At 38.6% G+C, this 24,829-nt stretch overlaps 1 protein-coding gene across 1 annotated transcript; it reads right to left on the bottom strand.

Annotated features, from left to right (window-relative positions):
* Positions 1-4,394: 4,394 nt before the first annotated feature.
* LOC134619195 (GTPase IMAP family member 7-like) lies at positions 4,395-24,654 on the bottom strand. The gene is made up of 3 exons (XM_063464967.1): positions 24,480-24,654; positions 4,798-5,368; positions 4,395-4,563 (listed from the first exon to the last, which is right to left on the bottom strand). Exons 1-3 carry the CDS (start codon positions 24,652-24,654, stop codon positions 4,395-4,397), a joined length of 915 nt encoding a protein of 304 aa, XP_063321037.1.
* Between the last annotated feature and the right edge of the window lie 175 nt (positions 24,655-24,829).

Genomic DNA, 24,829 nt, shown 5'->3' with positions numbered 1-24,829 from the left:
GTTAGTAGGCCAAACAGAAGGCTACAGGAGCGAAAGCAGATGGAAACATCAGCTATGGCTCGTACTTACTGTGTTGTGTCGGCTGCAATGTTAGATCGCACGATCGGGAAGGGAATATTTATCGTTTCCCCTCCTGGAAGCAACGCGAGGGATCTCATGTATCTGGTGTTACCAAACGAAGACGTCAGGCTTGGATAGCAGCGGTCTGATATCTGATTTTCTCTTCCAATGAAATGTTTTTTCAGAAGGAAGTTGTCTTTATCAAAATGCTTTACCATAAGTTCTGTTTCCTGGTTTTTATCTGTAGCTGGATGGAAACCAAAGAGACTTTTGATTTTACAGGAATAAAAGTGATAAACCTTTATTACATACTCTATATAGAGACGCCCAGCTACATGCAAGCTCATCAGTTTTAGGCTTTTTATTAATATTATGGTTAAAGCATCCATTTTTTTTAATCAAAATTATCCACTTACTTGTTTTTCAGTTTCTTTTCCTTTGGAATTTTCAGTCTTCTTCTGATTTTTACCTGTCAATTGTTATTCAATAAACTGGAAGGGCTTCATAGCTGATAGCAACTTAAATTCAGACCAATCTTCTCATACCACCATCTTATGGCTGCTTTTTTGCATTCATGAAACTAAGAAATAAAACCATAAAACCATAACAGACATCATGATGGAACGACATCAACTGTTGGTCCACATAGCTCAGACTAGAGTACTTGCTACAACACCAACTGTCTGCCATCAACTGTCTGCCATGAGGCCTGAGTTTTAGTCCATTCCAGACATCGTTCATTGTTCAAAACTCTTCGCAATCCTGAAAGAGTCAGAAAGGAGTTAGAGAAGAGCATAAGAGCAGGATTTAAAGGGAAGAAAGATGGGTTTTGATATTTATGAATCAGTAAAAAACTAAGTCATATGCTTATGGTTTGGACCATAGTGCCTTATGAATAGTATGCTTATGTATGTTACAAGAGTTTCCTCCTCCTCCTTCTTTCAGACTTATTACACATGCCATCATCTGGCAAAAGATCAGATTTTTAAACAACTGGATCAGATTTTTAAGCCAAAGTGAAACGCTGGCCATTGTCTCTATACGACAAGTACTGAGACAACAGGCAGTGGATTCCCAAAAAGCAAAATGGTGATAAGGAAACATCAAAAGTCATTAGATGTTAAAGGACTAGAAATGGAAATGAAGTAGATATTAATTTGTGTTACAATTTCTTTTTCTTTAAAAAGCCCATTGGTACATATTTTACATTTGGTTTTGAGTTTGTTTTCATAAGGCATGTTTCTTCTAAAAAGTATTAGTAAAAAACATTTTTGCAATGAGTTCTGATAATATTTCCCGTTAGCTTTTATCTCCATGTGGATAGATGCCAAAGAGACTCTGACTTGAATATAAAAACATGACACGCTCTGTTGTTGTCATACTCTTGTACTGATTACCTTTACTTCTCTCTTTGATAGTAATAAAGATAAGCAAGAAAGTCTCATAACAAAGTGGTAGTCAGGTAATTTTATCATAGTGCCATATTTAATTTATTGCAGTAAGACTAAGCACCCTGGTGAACAATCAAACAATTGAGAACAGTTTTGTTTTTTTATTCAGAAGTCAAAGTCTTAGTGGTTTCCATCTAGCTGTAAATAAAAGTTAAACTGTAACAACAGACTTCTGCAGCTGAAACACTAATTTGGATCTACTTTTGGATCTAATTATCTAATTGTACTGGTTCTTATATAACGGTTTTCTGCTCTACCAGAGCACTCAAGGCACTTTATACAACTTGCCTCATTCACATCATTTCATACAAGCCCATTTTTATGCTTTTTCTAAGTGTTTTCTATCTAACATTCACACACCCATGGAAGCATCAGAGAGCAACTCGGGGTTCAATATCTTGCCCAAGGATATTGAGCATGCAGACTGTAGCAGCCAGGGATTGGAGCTCCAACCTTCCAATCAGATGACTTGCTCTACCACAGGGAACAGGCCTGTGAGCTGCCTGTACTTGCTGTCCTCGTGTAAATTAACTGATTTTAAACGGTCACCTCATGTCTCATATTGTCCTGTTTTAGCTTCTTCTTGCAGTTTTCAGAAGTTTGTAAAGAAAGCTGAAAGACTGAACATTTTGAATAATGAGTTTGTTACTTCAGAAGTTGTTAGAAAAAAAACACAGCCACACTTAGCCTCATCAAGTCTGCATGATGAAGCAATATTGGGGATTAGTGAGGCAATCCTGAGTTTTCCTGAGGGTTAGAAGTGAGATTCAGTTCTTACTAGGTTACTACAAACATGTAGCAAACTAAGTTCCAGATAACAGATCGGTACATATAAAACCACCGTGTACTAACCATCATTTTTTTCCCTTGGACCTTACTTTGTTGTAATAGAGGGTGTGTTGAGAGAGTGAATTCTTTTGAAATTCCCAGCTAGAGATAAATTGAAAATTCATGTACAACTACTACTACTGGTACCTCCATTACGAGGACTAAAATGGACATGGATTTATGCTACTTCAGTTTTGTTGCATTAAATTTGGTAAAGTCACAAATAAGAACTTTTATAACTTTTGTTATTATTATTATTATTATTATGTTATTTACTGTTATTTACATAAACAATTAAACAGAATCACAATTTTCAAATCCTTTAAGCTGTTTTTAAAATCACACTCAGAAATCACACACTAGAAAGCAAAGGGAGATGTAAGGTTTGCTCATTTACCGGATTGAATAATCGTTGTTACTGATGAATTTGGGGAAATTCCTCCTGAAAGAAAAATTAAATAACCCAGGACTTACAGGGTTTATTTCATAAAACATAGTCAGCACTTCCTGTGCTATTCACCCTATGACGGCTGAGATTCCTCACCGTTTTACTGGAATCCAAGCTAATGCCATCCAGACTAAAATATTGCTTTAGCCACCAGGTTTCTGAAGTTTTGAGGTCCAAATGCAAAACTCTGCTCATTTGGGATTTTTCTATGTAGATAAATATAATTTGCTTTCATCTAAATAGCTACTGAAATGTATACAGAGTTTCCTAAAATAGTCCCATGGAAATTATGTTTACCGAGGAACATATCCAGTCCCACAAAACTCTGTGGAACTCCAAAGGTAGCACATTTCTCTTAATAGCAATAGTTTATTCTAGTTAGTAATCATGTTGTGATCAATCAAATTTCTGGAGAATAGGAAACTGTTTATTGCTTGATGCTAAAAAGTTACATTTAAAGACCTTGGCTAAAAAAAAAATAAAAATAGTTTTTGATACTGATTATTTAATATTCATCGCATTAGTTAAGTTCTGGTTATTGGTTATGGTTTCTAGTGTTTAGGTGTTTCTGTGGCTCTTGTCATCCTTGTCTCTATGTTCATGTATTTCATGTTTGACTTTGATAGTCTCGTGTCCTGTGTTCAGTGTTTTGAGTATTGCTTCCCCCTGTCTCATTATGTCTGATTTTCCACAGCTGTGTTCAACTCCTGTTTGCTCTGTCCTCGTGTCCCTCTGTGTGTATTTATAATGTGTGCTTCTCCCTGTTCCTCATCGGACCGTCTGTGTGCCTTCCTCCGTGTTGCCCCTGTGTTTCCTCCATCAGCTTTCCCTGTGTTTCCTGGTCCCTTGTCCCTTGCTTCGGGTCTCTATCCTCAGGTTATGTGTTTATGCTTATTTTCCCTGCCCAGGTTTTAGTTAGTTTTCTCAGTTCCTCCTGTTTGTAGTTTTTGTACAGCTGGCAATAAAAGCTTGTTTTTTGTTATCATCCACCCTCATCTCCGTGTGCCTGCATTTGGGCCCTCAATCTCCTCCTGCCTCACCAGACATGACATAAATGGCAGGTATCTGAGATATTTCAGAGCATCCTGTCAGTTTCTTTAAAATAACTGGAGGCTTTTGTTTTGGAAATAAAATTAAATTGAGATTTTCCTATACCGGCTTATACAATTTCAGAAACAAAACTCCCCATTCTTAAAGCATACCGATTTCATAGTTTGAAATCATAGTTTCGTCTCTTGTTTATTGGCCATATTTGTTTGTGTGTGTAGGTGAAAAAGTAAGACAGGAGGCCTTTTGAAATTTAACTGACATTTTACTTTCAACCCCAATTCAAAAGAAATTTTGGGACAGTGTGTAAAATTTAAGAAAAAAACAAAATGCAATGGTGTGGAACAACAATGACATCAAGAGGAAAGAAAAAATATCAGATGTGCAAACACTATTATACACAGAATAAAAGGCATAAGACAGTATGTCACCTTAAATCTGACAGCTTATTCAATTTTGCTGTGCAAAAAAAGCCACCGTGATTACTAAAGATAGGAGTTAAGAGCTGTTTGTTCACCTTACAGACATATTATCGACTCACAAGAATAGCTAGCATGGTCCTAGTCATCAGTCCAGCCCTTTGCATTAGCCAACACTTTCTGAAACAGGAAGACTTTTCGCTGCAGTTCCAACATGAAGGGAGCGTTCTTAAAAAGCTTTTCAGGTGTGTCTTTATCTTCTTGCTGCAGAATCGTCTGTGCCTTCTCAAACATTTCATCAGTGTAGTGCAGGGGTGCCCAATCCCAGTCCTCGAGAGCTACCGTCCTGCAGCTTTTAGATGGATCCTTGTTCCGACACACCTGAATCAAATGAATGGCTTGTTATCAGGCATTTGCCAAACTTGATGGCATGCTGAAGAGGCAATCAAACCATTTGATTCAGCTGTGTTGGAGTAGGGATGCATCTAAAAGCTGCAGGACAGTAGCTCTCGAGGACTGGGATTGGGCACCCCTGGTGTAGTGTGATCCTCCATTTGCTGCCACCATGTCATCAATCTTCTTGATCAGCTCAACCACCTGAGTTCTCTTCTTATTCTTGTTGTTGAAGACATGGTATCTATTACCACATCGATTCAGCAACTCTTTGAGTTTAGGATGGCTGTTTCTTGTCAAATACTCATGTATGGTTGTTTTCTTGTGAGCCAGGTGATCACCATGAGTAAACAGAATCATCATGTAGTTTGATGCCTCAGGTCCAAAGAGTTGCCCCAGGGCTTGCACACAGTTTTCTTCTTTGGTAAACCGGCCAATCTGAAGAACCAGCAGGAAAACATGAGGGCCTGGAGAGCTCATCTGAATGGATTTTGCAATTTCTTTCTTTATGTCATCTGCATGTTTAGATGTATCCAGAAAGCCGGGAGTATCGACCACATGGATCACTCTCTTGCAATGTTTAACTCGTTCTCTTGCACAGGTCGCCGTCACTGACTCTGAACTCACTCCAGACTCAAAAAGCTCTTTTCCCACAATGGTGTTGGCAGCAGCACTTTTCCCAACACCCGTTTTCCCAATCATCACTATCCTCAGAGGATCACCTGCAGAAAGAAAAAAACATGTTTAGTTAGAAACCCAAATTTAGTTGAAAATCTAATTTAAAGCATCTTTTACACCTTTAGGGATTGAGTCGCTGTTGCCCATCTCTAGTGCGTTTGGAGAATGAAATTGAAGCAGCACTCCATAGTTTTAGTGTGCACTCCGCCCAGAGGGTGGAGCTAATTCTCAGCCTATATCAGCATGAGTCTGACCTATTTCAAAGCAAGTTCAGAGACTCTGCTGAAACCTACAGCACTCATTAAACAGCTGCCAAGATGAATTCTCCTGAGCCTTCTCGTAAGTGACAGCTATTTAGTTTTATTACTTGTCAAAGTTCATCACATTTATGAATCATTTGCTGGTATAATAATATGTGAATTTCTGACCTCGAGATACCCGTATTGGGACCAAGTATCACGTGTTTATTTGAAAATAACATAAAACACAAACAGATTTAACCGTTCCTGCATTTTTGCAGTGTTTTAAGAGTAACTTATTTGTTCTTTTTTTCTATAGAATGTCCTGACAAGTTTACCATCGCTCTGTTTGGAGAGAAAGCTGATTTTGTGAGAAAGATTGATAATATAATTCTCAGAGGGACCAACCCTGCAATGACAATTGTGAACAACTTTGTTGAGAGAGAGAATGACTTGTACAGAATCATCAGCACTGCTGATTTTTTTGAAAAATGTCATCAACAAGACAAGCTCATTATTGATTTCATGGCGCTTTCTGATCCTGGGCCTGATCTGTTCATACTGGCAATCGATGCAGAAAACGACCAAGAAGATAATGTTCGGGCTCAAATACTTAAACTTAAAGATATCTTTGGAGCCAGTGTCACACAAAGTTTAGTTATAATCTTAGAAAACAAAAAGAGCCATGGTTTACTAGAGAATGTGAAACAAATGTTCTATATCCAGATGGAAATTGTGGATGAAACTATGACTGTTCAGTGTAAGCAATGGTGTTTACGCCACAAGTCATTCCGGTTTGATTACAACAGCTGCAGTAAGGATCTTGTGGAACAGCGGAAAAATGATCTGAAACACACAAGGTAAAAACTTCATTTTCTTCCTATCTGTAATATACTGCATTTGAATAACAAGTCTAATTGTATTAACAGTTAGCTTCTGTTTCTGTTTCCTCTAATGAGGGTATCCATCAAAGGTGGAAGAAGTAATGAAATCATTTTTATTTAGCTGAAATGCCATAATGTTAAAATAATGTAATATAAAACATACTTTAGGTTATGTTAAACAAGTCTCATCCATTTCTTGCACTGCTGAGGTTTGGTGGTGTTTCCAGCTTACATAATATAATGACACAATACTATGACACTTCAGGCAGATTTTCTGCATTGCATTTTAATTTTTTTCTTTTCATTTAACAGTAAAATGGTTCTGGTTAGGGATTAGGCGTTTCATTAGTCCACACTACATGCTCTGAAATGACATGGGCAATTATTTGAGGAATTGTGATTATACGTGAATATATTTTTTATGTTTTGTCATTTGCTTTGTAATTACAATGATCACAATTACTCTTCCAGAAACACAAAGGTTCCACCTTATAATCCTGGGAGCAAAGGTGAGTTTGTAAATTCAATATATGTTATAAAACTGATTTGTTTGTATTAAATTATAAAGTGAAAGTACACTCACAAAGTTAATCAATCCATTCTATAAATAATAACAATAATAATAATAATAATAAAAGACTTTTTTTTTCAGAGTGAATTAGAAAAAAAATGTGGTTAGATTTCAAAACATTATTTAAATATGTTTCATAATGTGATGCTTTAAAAAGTACTTTTACTAGAAAAGTCTTTTTTTTATTACATGCACACTTTAAGAATTCACTCTTTTATCAGTAACCCTGTAAAGATTTTGTAAGACTCTGAAGAACCTGGAATTACCTTGCATAAACCATTTAAGCAAAGCTAGTCATCTCTACCGTATTATCAATAGTGGATGATGACAAAACCTTCTAATATTTATATATAACTTACATCACCAAACCTGCTTAGAAATAACTGTTGTAATGATAAAAGTATGCATTATGAATTTTTCCTCAGAAGCCAGGAATCAAAGCACATCCATCTCAGAGCAGACTGCCCCACCAGCAGAGGCACCTGGACAAGACAAAGGTATGAAAGGCAAGATGTGAGTTTGGGAACTGAGTTAAAGACAGTTTAGTGCTATTTTTGTGGCTTTTCAAGAACCAGTGCTCACTCTGCATAAGACATTTTCAGAGCAGTTTTAATTATATGCGTTCTTGTACGACACTTCTATTGTATTGTAGACCACAATATCAAAGTTTCATTTTTTTCATATTTATTTTTATTACAAACATTATGTGTATGTTTAGCTAACATTGCCAAATATGTCTGCTGATTAATACCAAGTCAGCTGAGGCCCTCAACATATTGTTGTACTGTGACATAATTTTATCCACTTTTCCACATATTACCCACTTTTCCTCTGGAGCAACTCATCAAAATACACCAGCTCAGAGCAGACTGCCTCACCTGCCGCATTTTTTCAGCATAAGCTATATCTGTTGCGTCATCTACAACTCCCAATGACAAAACCTTTTCATATTTATATTTTTAGTGAATGTGAGTGCAAATGGTTGTCTCTCTATGTTAGCCCTGCGTCAGGCTGGCGACCTGTCCAGGGTGTCCCCCGCCTCTCACCCTATGGTATCCAGGATAGGCTCCAGCCCCTCCGCAACCCTGACAAGGATAAGCGGAAGAGAATGGGTGCATGGATGATGGATGGCTGTGTAGTTTAGATTTTTAAAGTATTGAAGATCCTACAAATCGTCCTATGTGAACCATTTAAGTCCAGCTAGTAATCTCTATTTTATTATCTACTGTTCATGACGACAAAACCTTCTCATATTTATAATTAACTTATAGTATCAAACATTCTGCAAATGAATACACTGAGGGTACACTGAGGTTTCTGAACATATTGTTGTACTATGACAAAAGTAAGCATTATTCATTTTTCCTCAGGAGCAACTAATCAAAATACACCCAGCTCAGAGCAGCCTACCACACCGGCAGACAAAGCACATGTACAAGACAAAGGTATGCTTCAGAAAACCACAATATATTTAACCTCAAAGTAATAGGAAGTGAGACTGACATTTTGCTCTTTACTTTGGGTAACAGTTTTATTTTTTCACCATAAACTATAACCTAAATTCCAGAAAAGTTGGGAAGTTGTTTAATAGAACATAAGTAACATAATAAATGTTTAAACTGTTAAGTTTTACAATTTTATGCACAAAATTAGTTAATTTCTAATTTGATACTTGCCACAGGCCTCAAAGTAGTTGGGTCAGGGTACCATGGTGTAGCATCTTCTTTTCTTTTCAAAAGTTTGAAGACATCTGGGCATCAAGGTTATGAGTTTTGGTATTGGGTCCCATTTTTGTCTGATATACACTACTGGTCAAAAGTTTTAGAACACCCCAATTTTTCCAGTTATTGCAGTTATTAATTCATTGCAGTTCAAGTAGAAAGTCAAGGTGTCAGTGAGTACAGTTTCCTCTTCACCATCAAAAGGCTCTCAGAAACCTGGGCAAACTCTGACAGGAAGAGGTCTGGCAGACCCAAAGCCACAACTGAATTAGAGTTAACAGTTTGCGAGATAGGCAGCTCACAGGACAACAACTTAAAGCACAGTTGAAGTTGTGTGGTCATAGTAACCAAGTCTCAGTTTGAACTATGAAGAGAAGAGCTGCAGGTTTGACAGGACGAGCTGCAGCAAGAAAGCCATTGCTAAGACGTCAGAATAAGACAAAGAGGCTTGCCTGGGCCATGAAACACCACCATTCACGGTATTATGGACTGCTGAATAAAAATTTGAAATCTTCGGTTCATCACACAGGATCTTTTTACGCTGTGAGTAGGAGAAAGGATGGTTCCACATTGTATGGCATCAACTGTCAAACATGGAGGAGAAAGTGTGATGATCTGGAGCTGTTTTACTGGATCCAGGTCAAAGGTTTAGAATACATTTTGTCTATAAATTGATTCCTTGATTTCTTTTTTAACTCCAATTGTTTATTTGTACTATGATTTCATTTCAGAGTGCAATGACACATTAAACTGCATAATTTTCAATAAAATACATTGAAAAATTGGGGTGTTCTAAAACCTTTGACCGGTAGTGTAGGTTTCCAGCTGCTAAAGAGTTTCTGGTCATCTCTTTTTTTCATTTAGTGATGCGACAAATGTTCTCTAGAGGTGAAAGATCTGGACTGTAGGCAGGCCAATTCCACACCCGGACTCTTCTCAGACTAAGCCATGCTGTTGTAATAGCTGCATTGCATTTGTCCTGCTAAAATACACAAGGGTTTCTCTGAAATAGATGTCATCTCGAGGGGAGCATATGTTGCTCTAAAACCTATATATCTTTTTGCATACCTAGTTCCTTCCAAAACACGCAAGCTGCCCATATCATATGAACTTACGCACCCCCACAACATCAGAGTTGCTGACTTTTGAACTCAATGCTAATAACATGCTGGAAGGTCTCCCTCCTCTTTAGCCCACAGGACATGCTTGGTGATTACCAACAAGCATGTCAAATTGACTCGTCTAACCAAAGCAAACTTTGAAACAGTCCATTTCGAATGAATCTTGACCCACAGGACATGCAATGTTTCTGGAATAAGTTTGAATATGGCTTCCTTTTTGCGTGATAGAGCTTAAGTTGGCATGTGTAGATGGCACGGCAGATTTTGTTAACCAACAGTGTTTTCTGGAAGTATTCCTGGCCCCATTTACTAATGTCAGTGACACACATGCCGATGAGTGATGTAGTGTTGTTTTAGGGCCCGAAGACCACAGGCATCCAATAAAGGTCTCTGGCCTTGTCCCTTAGAGACATCCAGTTTCTCTGAATCTTTTGATTATATTATGTACTGCATGAGAGTGAGAGTTGCAAAGCCTTTACAATTTGATGTTGAGGAGCATTGTTTTTGAAGTATCCATCTTTACAAGCACTATTTCACAGACTGAAGCGCCTCTGCCCATCTTTACTTCTGAGAGGCTTTGCCCCTCTAAGACATCTCTTTTATAGGTAATCATTTTACATACTACCTGATATCAGTTAAGCTAAATCTCTTGCTAGATATTTTCCCAGTTTAATCTATTTGAACTTCAGAACTGAAGAAGTTTATTGGATGAGAGGTGAAACGTCCCCAAGAAACTTGAAGTCTAGACACTTTTCTGTCCAAGCTCCTTAGACCTTTTTGAACTTCCTTGACTTGTCAGCCATTTTTTGCCCCGTTCCAACTAGGGGTGGGTTTTTATAATTGATTTATCGATTAAAATCGATTCTGGCTTGGATAACGTGATATCGATTCATTAAAATCCTGAATCGATTTTTTAATATAAATTTATTTTGCCCGAAACGCCAGAATCTCAGGTGAAACCTCACAAAATTTCAACAACCACCAAACAGCTAAGACAGTAAAGGAGAGCAGGTACACGGATTTTGCACAAGGGCGTAAACACAAAGTGCGGACCCGCCGAAACATCAGAATCAGTGAGATGTCGCCTTTCTCACCTGACGGCACGGACACGGTCGGGGCTGAAAGCCGACAGCTCGCTGATTCTGATGTTTCGGCGGGTCCGCACTTTGTGTTTACGCCCTTTTTGCGCTGATTCTAAAGCTGTTAGTTTTATCTCTCTCCAAACAATATTGACCGAACCAGCAGCAAAAGAAGATCCAAACTACGCTTCACATAAACATCATCATGAATTCACTCTTACTGTTTTGCTTCCACCACGATAAAATCACACTTCATGCAGAGCTCTCTCTCTCTCTCTCTCTCTCTCTCTCTCTCTCTCTCTCTCTCTCTCTCTCTCTCTCTCTCTCTCTCTCTCTCTCTCTCTCTCTCTCTGTCTGTACTTCAAGAACAGTTTCCCGTCTAAAAATCTGTTTTCTGCATTATTCGCTTGCTTGTTAAGCACAAGTCTACTGTTGTTTACAGCGCTGTCAGCCGCTGTTTTTTTTTTTTCGTTTTACATACTTCCGAAAAGAAAACCTAATTTCTGCCGTTCAATACTGAACAAATTTAAACTTTTTAAAATTATGCAAAATGCAAAACGCTTAGCCGTGTCTCTAATAAAACCGCTGTAACGTCAGAGGTAACGTTCATATGTTGATTAATGGTTTTCTTTTGTTTTTGATGTACTGTAGAATATTTTTATAAAATCCCAGGCCAGGAAAATCACCTTCACGTTTTTCTGTGTTTTATCTTCAGCTACTTTGACACAAAGGCATCTGCTGTGACGCTCACACCTTTGATAAAGTCTTGCGTGTGTCAGCTTCCTTTTTATAGATACAAAAATATGTAAATATACTGATCTGAATTATTTCTGACTGTCAAAATTTCCCAGATTCAAATCGAATTGAATCGAATCAAACTGAATTGAATCGAATCGAATTGAATCGAATCGTGGATCGAATCGATTCGGGACCTTGTGAATCGGAAACGAATCGATTCTAGAAATCAGGGACGATACCCAGCCCTAGTTCCAACATGTAGCAGGCTTTTGAAATTACCTCATTTGGTGGATAAAGGTGTACAATTTCTCAGTTTAAACATTTATGTTATTTATGTTCTGTTGTGAACAGAGATGAGCCGTAATGCATTAAAGTAACATGTTACTGTAATACGATTAGGTTTATCAAGTAATGAGTAAAGTAAAGGATTACTATTGCAAAAAATTAATTAGAATACTCTTACATTCCTGTAAGCACAATGCGTTACTAAACCGTGATTTTTGTTTGTGAGACTGTTTCATGACAATGACGTACGAGCGTGCATTCTCCGTGGCAGCAACAGACGTGTGTAGATCAACAATGGATAATATGGAGTGCGGGAGAGAGTGCGACCATGCAGTGTTTAAGCTTGGAAGTACTGACATTACTTTAAGTTTGATTCCGTAAAAAGGGGCAAAAACATTAGTATCCGCTGTGCACTCTTTCTATCGCGAAAAATTAAACTTCAAATCTGAGCAAGCACCTAGCACGCTGCCACGGGAATGTGAAATTCACAGAGAAACCGCCAGATCCCCCCATTGACATGACCGCTGTGACACTGGGCAAACTTCCACTCCACTCCTGCTAAACAGATGAAAATAGATTTAAAAGCGACAGGACTTAGTGCTGCTGAATCTTTGATTTCATTTATTTTCTGCTGTGTTTTACTTGCATCTTTTCAAAAGAGTGAGTGTAAACACAAAACATTATTTTTATTTTATTTTTTTTAACATTATCTCTTTTATTGAGAAAGCAATTTAATATAACAGTAGTATGGCATTACTTTTGCTTTCATATTTTTAAACATCTAATTGAAAAGAAAAAAGAAAAAGAAAGAAAAGGAGAGAAAAAAATATAGATAGGAAAAAAAGAACTTGGGTAAAGGGTTAGCAGGGCAAGCAAGTAAGCATCATATTATTGACATGGGTATTTAATTTAGAGCATCAACATAAAAAAGCATGGTTCTTAAAAAATAACACCTCACAATTTTTCCATCGTGTAGATCGTGTAGATCTCTTGTACAGAATGTATCCAATCTTCCATCGTTGGTGGTTCAGGCATCTCCTCCTCAAAGACAAAAGTCTTCTATCATTAGAATTCAATTTATCCACTGGTGTGTTACACAAAAATATGGTCTCAAAGGTTAAAGGAAAAACAAATGAAAAAACATTTTGTAGATGTTCATGGATTAGAGACCAGAACTGGCGAATAACTTTGCAATCCCAAAAGATATGGAAATGGTTAGCTCCATCTCCCTCACATCTCCAACAAGTGTCACCAGTTCCCCGATATCTTTGTTGAGCAGGGGTGATGAAAAATCTCATAATGCTTTTCCAACAAAATTCACGCCAAACATTAAACCCAGTGGTAGCCCACTGTATCTGGCATGCGTGGCCCCAACGCTCCTCTGTAATTGTCAGATTACCTTCTTTTTCCCACATCGCTTTAATATAGACAGTTCTGTCGTTTTCACACTGCAGGATGCTGTTATATAGTTTGGAAATAATTTTGCTTTGCGCTCCGGATTTAGTTAATGATGAAAATGTTTCGGACTGCCTCGAAGAGATTCTGGCAAACCGTCAGGCGTCTCAGGAGGGGAAAGCGGTGCTCTACCTACACTGTGTATAGTGCTGGCGGAGCGCTGCTGACGTCGACTGAGAAAATTGTCAGGCGGTGGAAGGAATACTTCGAGGACCTCCTTAATCCCACTGACACGTCTTCCGAGGAGGAAGCAGAGTCTGGGGATGAGGGGAATGACCCGCCAATTTCCGGGGGCGAGGTCACTGAGGCAGTTAAACAACTCCTTGGTGGCAGAGCCCCTGGTGTTGATGAGGTCCGCCCCGAGTTCCTGAAGGCTCTGGACGTTGTAGGGCTGTCTTGGTTGACACGCCTCTGCAATGTTGTGTGGAGATCAGGGGCAGTACCCCTGGACTGGCAGACCGGGGTGGTGGTCCCCATCTTTAAGAAGGGAGACCGGAGGGTGTGTTCCAATTACAGGGGAATCACACTCCTCAGCCTCCCTGGGAAAGTCTATGCCAGGGTGCTGGAAAGGAGAGTTCGTCCGCTAGTCGAACCTCGGATACAGGAGGAACAATGCGGTTTTCGTCCTGGTCGCGGAACACTGGACCAGCTCTTTAGCCTCTCGAGGATACTTGAGGGTGCATGGGAGTTTGCCCAACCAGTCTACATGTGTTTTGTGGACTTGGAGAAGGCATTCGACCATGTCCCTCGGGGTGTCCAGTGGGAGGTGTTGCGGGAGTATGGGGTGTCTGGCCCATTGCTACGGGCCATTCGATCCCTGTACAACCGTTGCAAGAGCTTGGTTCGCATTGCCAGTAATAAGTCGGACTCGTTCCCGGTGGGTGATGGGCTCCGCCAGGGCTGCCCTTTGTCACCGGTTCTGTTCATAATTTTTATGGACAGGATTTCTAGGCGCAGCCAAGTGGCGGAGGGCTTTCACTTCAGTGGCCTCAGAATCTCATCTCTGCTTTTTGCGGATGATGTGGTTCTGTTGGCTTCATCGGGTGAAGGCCTCCAGCTCGCACTGGAACGGTTCACAGCCGAGTGTGAAGCAGCAGGAATGAGGATCAGCACCTCCAAATCTGAGGCCATGGTTCTCAGCCGGAAAAGGGTGGAGTGCCCACTCCGGGTCGGGGATGAGTTCCTGCCCCAAGTGGAAGAGTTCAAGTATCTCGGGGTCTTGTTCGCGAGTGATGGGAGAAGGGAGCCGGAGATCGACAGACGGATTGGTGCTGCGGCTGCACCGGTCCGTCGTGGTGAAGAGGGAGCTGAGTGTAAAAGCGAAGCTCTCAATTTACCGGTCGATCTACGTCCCTACCCTCACCTATGGCCACGAGCTGTGGGTAGTGACCGAAAGAACGAGATCGCGGATACAAGCGGCAGAAATGAGCTTCCTCCGAAGGGTGGCTGGCCTCTCCCTTAGAGATAGGGTGAGAAGTTCGGCCATCCGGGAGGGGCTCAGAGTAGAGCCGCTGCTCCTCCACATCGAAAGGAGTCAGTTGAGATGGTTCGGGCATCTGACAAGGATGCCTCCTGGGTGAGGTGTTCCGGGCATGTCCCACCGGGAGGAGGCCCCGGGACAGACCCAGGACACGCTGGAGAGATTATATCTCTCGGCTGGCCTGGGAACACCTTGGTGTTCCCCCGGATAAGCTGGAGGAGGTGGCTGGGGAGAGGGAGGTCTGGGCTTCTCTGCTTAGGCTGCTGCCCCCGCGACCCGGCCCCGGATAAAGCAGATGAAGATGGATGGATGGATGGATGAAAATGTTTCTACAAATTGTAAATCATTTAGGTTCACTTTTAAGTTTTGACTAAAATAAAAAAGTCGTCTGAGCCTAAATCATGTTTACTCCTTAAGAATTCAAAGCTTTGGAATGCCCCCTTGTGGACAAATGAATAGTAATTAGTTAGGCCTTTTGAAATCCAGTTCTTGAGTCTATTATCGTACTGATTCGGGGTAAAATCTGAATCAAATGCGCACCATCTTAAGACGTTAGAGGCATTTTCCAAACCACAAATTCTTATTACTTCTTTCCAAGCAGATATCATTATTTGTAGTATGGGTTCGTCTGTCGTGTGTATTTTATTCTGTAGTTTTATGTCTGATACTAAAGCTGTAACTGGTATTCCTTTAACGATTGTTCCTTCACCCGTTGCCTACTGGTGGTGGTCAGAGGGCCCGGTGGCGCCAGTGTCCGGCAGCCTCGCCTCTGTCAGTGCGCCCCAGGGCAGCTGTGGCTACAATGTAGCTTGCCATCACCAGCGTGTGAATGTGTGTGTGAATGGGTGGATGACTGAATGTAGTGTAAAGCGCTTTGGGGTCCATAGGGACTAAGTAAAGCGCTATACAAATACAGGCCATTTACCATTTCCCATTTCAACATCTTTCCATCCCTCGGTGTAATCTAGACAATCTTTGTGGTATGGCAATCGGTAAAGACTGAAACAAATACAGCAGTCAGGGAAGAATATTTATTCTAATTGATTCAATCCTGGAGTGTAGGTCCAGAAACTGAATGGTATTCCATCTTTGTATATCTGATTTTATAGATTCATTTAGTGGGGCATAGTTGGCATTGAACATTTTGGTGAAGCCACGATGTATTATCACCCCTAGGTACCTAATGCTATCTGCATCCCATTTCCATGTATAGCGATTCTTAATTTCGACTGGTGGTTCATAGTTTAAAGTTAATACCTGCATTTTGTTTACATTAACCTTGTATCTCGAAAAAGAGCCATACTCTGATAGCATTTCCATGATTTTGGGGAGTGCCTGTGTGGGATAGGATACCGTTAATAGTAGGTTGTCAGCAAATAGTGCTAATTTCTGTTCCCCTCCTGCCGCTCTTACTCCAGTTATATCCTGTCTCTGCCTCATCCACTGACTTAATGGGTCTGTAAACACGGCAAAAAGCAGTGGTGAAATGCAGCAGCCCTGTCGTGTCCCGCGCTCCAATATAAATGGTTCGGTGAGGTCTCCATTGATTTTGATTTTAGCTGTTGATTTGTTGTATAGCCCTGAAATAATATCAATTATGGATTTATCAAAACGAAACTTCCAAGCACTTTATATAAAAAGGACCACCTCACTGAATCGAATGCCTTCTCAGCATCTAAACTTAACACTAAGGTCTCTAATTTTTGTTTATCAGCCTGCCTCATTATGTGCAAAACCTTTCTGATGTTGTCCTCGGCCTGTCTCTGTTTGATGAAACCCGTTTGATCCTTATGTATTAACCCAGGTAATATTGTTTCTAGTCTCTTAGAGATGATGGATGTGAACAACTTATAATCAATATTCAGTACAGTAATTGGGTGATAGTTACTACATTCTAGTTTATCCTTTCCTTCTTTTCGTATAATGGAGATTATTGCTTCCCTCCATGAAGAAGGGATAGTTTTCTTTTCCATTACCCAATTAAATGTTTTTAACATGGTGGGAGTCAAATAATCCTGCATTATTTTATACCATTTTGGGCCAAACCCATCTGGCCGTGCCATTTTCCCTCCCTTTAGTCTTTTAATTGCCAAATAAATTTCTTCTTTGGTTATTGTGGATAATAGCATTTTATTTTATTCCTCTGTCACTGCTTGCAAGTTTAGTTCTGACAGGAAGGTATTAACATCAGAATTGTTATCTAGAAAGGGTTGGGAGTAAAGTCTTCTATAGTAATTCTGAAAGCATTGTTTAATTTTCCCAAGTTCAGTTTCTATTTGTCCGTTAAAAGGGTTCTTTATTCTATGTATAGTCCTTTCTGCTTGTTGCTTCCTAAGCTTAAGTCTTAATGATTTCCTCCCTACCTCACAGTGCTGTTGTTTAATAAAAAAAAAGTTTTTTTCTGTATGTCCATCATGTTTAGATCATCTATTTCTTTTTTAAGTTTTATTATATCAGATTTAATATCATCATTCAGCGTCACAGAATGTAGATGTTGTAGCTCTAACAATTTGTCTTCTAATTGACAACGGTTTTCCCACCTTGATTTTTTCAGGTAAGAGGATATACTAATTATTCTCCCTCTAATCACTGCCTTCAATGCATCCCATAATATTCCCGGTGATACCTCCTCATTTTCGTTATCCTCTAAGTAGATTTCTATTTCTTTTATCAAACTCTCTTTAATATTTGGATAATTTAAAATGTTTGTATTCAACCTCCATAACGTTGATCTATTTTTGCTATTCAGGCAGATATCATGATAAACCAGGTTATGGTCTGAGATGGTACATGGGCCTATTTCACAGCTTGTAATTCTAAATAGATCATTCTTAAACATAAAAATATAATCTAGCCTAGAATATACATTGTGTGGAATTGAGAAGTGGGTGTACTTTCTATCATTTGGATGAAAATCTCTCCACACATCTAGCAGTCCAAAATCGTCCATAAAATGCACCATTCTTCTTCCAATATTCCTCTGATCACCTTTTCCGTTTGAAGAGTCTAGTTTGGCACTTAATGTGACATTAAAGTCACCACCGCAGATGAAAATTCTCTGACTCCTTGTTGTTACTAGTTTAAAAATCTGCCCATATGAGGACCAGTCACTGCCTGGGGGAATATACACATTTAAGAGAGTAATCATAGTACCTTCAATCTTAACCGTTACCAATATATATCTACCTTCTTTATCTTTATATTCCGATATATGTTCATATTTTTTATTTTATATGCTGGAATATTCAGAAAATAGGTTTAAATGTTAAACAAATTCTTCAAGTCAAAGACTGTTCCATATAATTTCATTTTTGCTTGATGCATAAAGTTAAAAGATTAAAACTAATAAAACAAGTTTTAAAAAGAGACTTTGTTCATCATACTAGCTCATGTAATTTGAAAGTATCTTAGTTTTCATTTTGTTCAAATTTAAAGAAAGTCCCAACGGTTCTGGAATTTGGGTTGTATATCTGTTGTATTATATACAATTCCCAATGACAAAACCTTGTTATATTTATGTTTTTTAGTAAATGTGTAGTCCAGATTTTTTTAAGTATTGAAGAAACTACAGTTATCCTATATAAGCCACTTAAGGACAGCTAGTCATCTCTATTTTTTATGATGTAAAAACCTTCTAATATTTATAATTAACTTACATTAACAAACTTATCTGTTTATGAATAATGGGTATGCGGAGGTTTCTGAGCATATTGTTGTAATAAGACAAAAGTATGCATTATCCACTTTTCTTCAGGAGTCAGTACTCAAAGTACATCTAACTCAGAACAGACTGTCCCAACTGCAGAAGAAGCAGCTGTACAAGAAAGGGGTATGCTTCAGAAATCCACAAAAATTTTTATCTCAAAATGACAGAAAATGAGACAATTTAAATATCTGTACATGACTAACACGTTTGTGACCAATGTAAACAAATTCCAGACAATTTAATACTTTTGTTACATTTTTAACACTTGCTGTGTAAGCCATTTAAATGTTTTTAATCATATGTATAAAATATCTTCTTTTTTTTTTTTATAAAATGACAGTGTGAAAACCTTATGTGTATGTTTAGCTAATGTTACCAAACCTGCTTAGAAATAACAAATGTGCTGAGATTCTGAACATATTGTTGTACTGTGATAGAAGTATGTATTATCCGCTTTTTCCTCAGGAGCAAATAATGAAAATACACCCAGCTCAGAGCAGACTACCAAACCAGCAGAAAAAGCACTTGTGCAAGAAAAGGGTATGCTTAAAACAAAAACAATATATTTAATCTCAAAATAATAGCAAGTGTGTAGTTTGCTCTTTATTTTGTGTAACACTACTATTTTTTTCACCATAAACTATATCTGTTGTGTTATCTATAATTCTCAGTGACAAAAAATTCTCATATTAATGTTTGTTAGTAAATGTGTAGTTAAGTACAGCTAGTTGTCTTTATTTTATTATCCATAGCTCATGATGTAAAAACCTTCTCATACTTAATTAACTTACATCACCAAACATGTCTGTTTATGAATAACGAGTATGTTGAGGTTTCTGAACATAATGTTACAATAAGATAAAAGTATCCACTTTTCTCCAGGAGTCAGTAATCAAAGTACATCCAGCTCAGAACAGACTGTCCTACCTGCAGAAGAAGCAACTGTGCAAGAAAAGGGTATGCCTCAGAAATCCATGAAACATATAATCTCAAAATGAAAGAAAGAAGAGACCATTTAAATAATATTTTGCACAACATGACTAAAAACATTTTAATTACATTTAAATTGAATAATAATATATTGAGTAATTTATTACTTTTATAAGACATTTTATGTCTTTTTGAGAACTTGTGATCACCCTGTGTAAATAAGTGCAATTTTTTCATCATATGTGATATGTTTAGACAAGATAAACTTGCTTTCATGATAAAATACCAATCAATCAGGAGCCAGGAATCACAGTACATCCATCTCAGAGCAGACTGACCCACCAAGAGGAAAAGGACCTGGAAGAAACAAGGGTGTGCTTCAGAAAACTACATCTAATTGTGAAAGTGAGATCATTTAAATAAACTAATATTTGATATATATTGTTTTAGAAAATACAGTTAAAAAAAAATCTAATTTTAAAGTGGTCATAAGTTAGACAACTTAAACATAACAAAGCTTGGAGATCTAAAATTTTCTGCATTTTATTTAAAGCTGACATATTGGCACCCAGAGGTTGAAAACCAACACTATTGGAAACTATTGATGAAATAATCTAGCATTTACTTTCAGCTGAGAGGGGCAGTGATGCAAAGGAAGATATCATATTTAACATCATTCTGCTGGGACAAACTGGGACTGGGAAGAGTGCGACTGCAAACACCATCCTGGCTGCTGGGAAGCACCACAAGGACAAAGGCCAGGGTTTTGAAGCCAAGCCAAGCTCCATACCAATCACCACCAAGTGTAAGGACAAAATAATCGAGATATATGGAACAAAAGTTAGACTGGTCGACACCCCAGACTTCTTTTATGAAGATAAACCTATAGAGGAGGCACAAGTAGAGGAGTGTAAGAGGTACTGTCAGGAAGGGCAGTGTGTAGTGTTACTTGTGATACAGTTGGGCAGGTTCACAGATGGTGAAATAGGAATATTAGAGAAACTGGAAGACAAGCTTGGCTGGAAAATCAGGAAAAACACAATTGTCCTATTTACACATGGAGATGATTTAAAAGGCACAGTGGATCAGTTTATCGGCAACAGGAGTTATCTCAAGTACATTGTGGAATCTTGTAACAATCGTTACCATGTATTCAATAACAACTCCAAGGATACTAAACAAGTCAGGGAGCTCTTTGATAAATTTCATGAAGAAAGCTTTTTAAACTCAAAACCACATTCACAGTGCTGTTTATTCTAGCTACTGCTGATTCAGGGGTGTGAAGTGCAATTTTTTGATGGCATGTGAACTAATTTTACATTAAACCTAGATATCATGATTTGCCATTTTGTTTCATCTTGAATATTTAGCCAAACTGAAAGGACATTAGTAAACAATGTATAATTTTTCATAAGACTGCCAAAGTTGGTGGTACAACCTCTAGCTCTTATTTATGTATATGAAATAGTGCAGTCAGTTATAAAGACTAATTTTAAAAGATTTAGAAACATGTTGAGGAGAGCTTGCTGTGAAATTAAAGTGGTTCCTAAGCAACATACAGATTAAATGTTTATGAATAAATTGAATACACGTTTGATTTTATTTACCTATTTTTTTTCTGTGACTGATGTTTGGACAACACAAAAGACTTCAAACAGGAAATGCAGTGAAAAATAAATTATACAAAACACTCACATAGCCTTAACACATGTTAAAGCTATAATATGCTTCTACTTATTCCATTACTGGCTCATTAGTGTGTTCTCGAGAGTTTGATGAAATGAGCATTGGGGAAGTGAAAACAAACTGAAAAAATAGAAGCTTCAAACTTCTACTTTCCACTGTGTAATCATATGAAAAGTTGTAGCTTTTTACGTTTGTAGCCTGATAATTCAAATTTCATCAGATCTGACTGTTATCCCTTCCATATCACATCTACCTCAGTGCTTTTTCTGTAGCTCAGTGAATTCCTCTCTAGTCCCTAAATGGATCTTTCAGGCCAAAGCCGCCTTCTAAAAATGCATGGGCATCTGGTATTCTAATGATAGCTTGTTTTACTAAACAATAAATGTACCAATAGCATACAGAATAAATAGGCTAAACACAAATAAAAGTTATTATTCAGAGGACAAAGGTGACACGTGGCCGTTTGTAATTTGCAGATGTTTGTCAATTTAAACAAACATTCAGTTTCTCCTCTGAATGGCAATGACTGTAGTATTGTAGAAAAAAAGTCATCAATATATACATTATCATTTGGCATTAATTTTCTCACTGTTCATGTTTTTTTCTTGTTTCTGTGCAATAAACTGCCTTCTACCTGTACTCTTGCTCATGAACACATTCATTTATGATAACATTACTACTACCATCAGTGAAAAGGTACTGTTAACCGTACTACTTTATTTTGCAATGGACATGTAACTGTGTATTAATATTTTGCTAAAACTGTCAGAAGGAGTGCCTGAACTAGAAAAAAGAATATTTGCAAAAGTTAATCAAACATCACTATCATCAGCTAGCTATAAAATAATAGACCATTATTAGCCAACACTTTAAAGTCTTTGTTATATTTGTCAGAAAGCAATGGTTGAAATTATACTTTTTTTACCTAATAAAAAATGTTGCATAAACAGCTGATGAAACCAAATCGATCCTGATATTATGCATAGCGAGAAAATTGAATATGCTTCTAAGTTAGTAAACCTTCTGTCCGGATTAGCCTCAGCCAACTGGAATGTTCACTCTACAATTTCTTAGGTGTTTGCCATTTCTTTCAACATTTCTTTTAACACAGTAGGTTAGTTTGACAATTTCAGAAACATATGTGGTAAAGATAGTGTTGCTCAATGGCCGCGCCAAGTCATAGAGAGCAGATACTGCTTCCTGCTAATATTGAAATAACAACAATAGGCAGTGGCTCTGAGTTACTGATGAAAGTGCATCTCAGAAACAGTTTACTGATAATGAGGAAGCTTCAAGCTAGGCCACAGACTTAATTTTCTGGGACCACCTGGATATTAGGTATAAATATAATTTGTCAAAAAGTAATTTTAGGCAATGAATTATTTCTTAAACAAACATAATCATAACTTTACTATTACTTGATAATGAATGCATAACTTACCCTTTTATATAAACTACAAGGCTAAGTACAAACAGTGGCGGTCCTAGCCTGTTTGGCGCCCTGGGCGAACACTCCCTCCCAATATTATATTATTGTATATATTGTTTGGAGTTTAGTCTGTTACTGTTACTATTTTTTACCATTTTTTCTTGCAGGAACTGTGACCCACAGGGATTAAGAAAGTATTCTGATTCTTAATGTTTTAGGATACATGACCTGCCATTATCCAATGACACATCTGCTTACCTGTATCTTTTGCTCGTTTCTCCTTCTAGGAGCCATAATTAAATGTATTGAATTTTAATGATAACTGGGTTTTCATTTGTTTGGTTGCTATGGTGATGTGTAACGGGAGTCACGTGGGTGCTAGCGGCGACATTAAGAGGGCGTTGTCAATCTGTCTTTCACTGGTTTGATTTTGACAGAGAGGAGGGCTGGGTAGCTGTAGTTTTTGTTGACCGCAGCCAACGAGTTTCCCCTTGTTGCATTAGAGCTGTGATGTTTTAAGAGTTTTGCTCACATTGCTCTGTAAACTTTTCAAGCACTTTAATAAACAAGCAAGCAATTCCACCTCTCGCATTATTGCGTAAAGTTGACAGCGCGTCAGGCAAATAGGCTCCATCCCCGGCCTCTAGCGACTGTGGAAGTCGCTACACTCCTCTTCTTTCTCTTTTTTTAAACTTTAAAAACGGGTTGTGTGTGAGACTTTAAATCAACAAAATATAAAATATACATTTTAAATTATTATTGATCCCTTTACCCCTGGTCCTAAAGTGTATATTAATGTTTTTACTCTTAACTATTTATTGTTCGTTTACTTGCACTGTTTTAACTGGAGCCTCGTCGTTCGTCTCTCTATGTACCGGACTTTATGTAGCGGAGATGACAATAAAGTTTACTTTGACTTCAGCAGCGAGCAGGCGCACCGAGGGCTCTCTCGCTCACTTTTCGTGTATAGAAAAACATCGGTGCAAATTATAAGTTTGGATCATAGTGTCTGGTGTTTTCGTGTTGTTGGTTTGTTTTTATTTTGTTTTATTTTGCGAGTTGGTTATTAGACGCTGCTCCAGCCAGCCAAAGAATCCCCCGCCACCCCGCCCTCTCCTCCCTGTGCTGCAAGTAGCAGGCGCACCCTGCAAACGGAGGGCGCCCTTACTCCCAGCAAATGGGCGATAGAAAACCGATCGGTGCCTATGCCATCTCCAAAATGCGCTGGCATGATGTCGGGGCAGCATTTTTTTTTTTTTTTTTTTTGCCGATGCCCGTGATGCCGCCCCCCACCACGATGCCACCCCGGGCAACCGCCCGTGTCGCCCGTATCTAAAACCGCTACTGAGTACAAACAATAGTCAGCTTTAAAAAAAAAAACCCACAAACCCATTTGTTAAGAGAACAAGGGCGACACCTGGTGGTGATGGGTCTGAGTGAAGTACATACAGTATCTCACAAAAGTGAGTACAAGTACACCCCTCACATTTTTGTTATATCTTTTCATAACGAAACATTGAAAATATGACACTTTGATACAATGTAAAGTAGTCAGTGTACAGCTTGTATAACACTGTACAAAAGTGAGTACACCCCTAAGTGAAAATGGCTAATTGTGCCCAATTAGCCATTTTCACTTCTGGTGTCATGTGAAGTCTAACACGGCACATCATGGCAAATAATTCTCTGAGGATCTGAAAAAAGGATTGTTACTCTACATAAAGATGACCTAGGCTATGAGAATATTGCCAAAACCCTGAAACTGAGCTGCAGCACGGTGGCCAAAACCATACAGTTTAACAGGACAGGTTCCACTCAGAACAAACCTCACCATGGTCGACCAAAGAAGTTGAGTGCACATGCTCAGTGTCATATCCAGAGGTTGTCTTTTGTAAGATAGGTGTATGAGTGCTGCCAGCATTACTGCCGAGGTTGAAGGCGTGGAGGGTCAGCCTGTCAGCGCTCAGACCATATGCCGCACACTGCATCACATGGCTGTCGTCCATGAAGGAAGTGTCTTCTAAAGATAATGCACAAGAAAGCCTGCAAACAGTTTGCTGAAGACAAGCAGACTAAGGACATGGATTACCTGTGGCCTGATGAGACCAAGATAAACTGATTTGGTTCAGATGGTGTCAGGGTGTGTGGTGGCAACCAGGTGAGGAGTACAAAGACGAGTGT

This window comes from Pelmatolapia mariae, linkage group LG20 (assembly GCF_036321145.2).
Source record: "Pelmatolapia mariae isolate MD_Pm_ZW linkage group LG20, Pm_UMD_F_2, whole genome shotgun sequence".
Taxonomy (NCBI): domain Eukaryota; kingdom Metazoa; phylum Chordata; class Actinopteri; order Cichliformes; family Cichlidae; genus Pelmatolapia; species Pelmatolapia mariae.
This window is presented reverse-complemented; position numbering and strand designations above follow the sequence as displayed.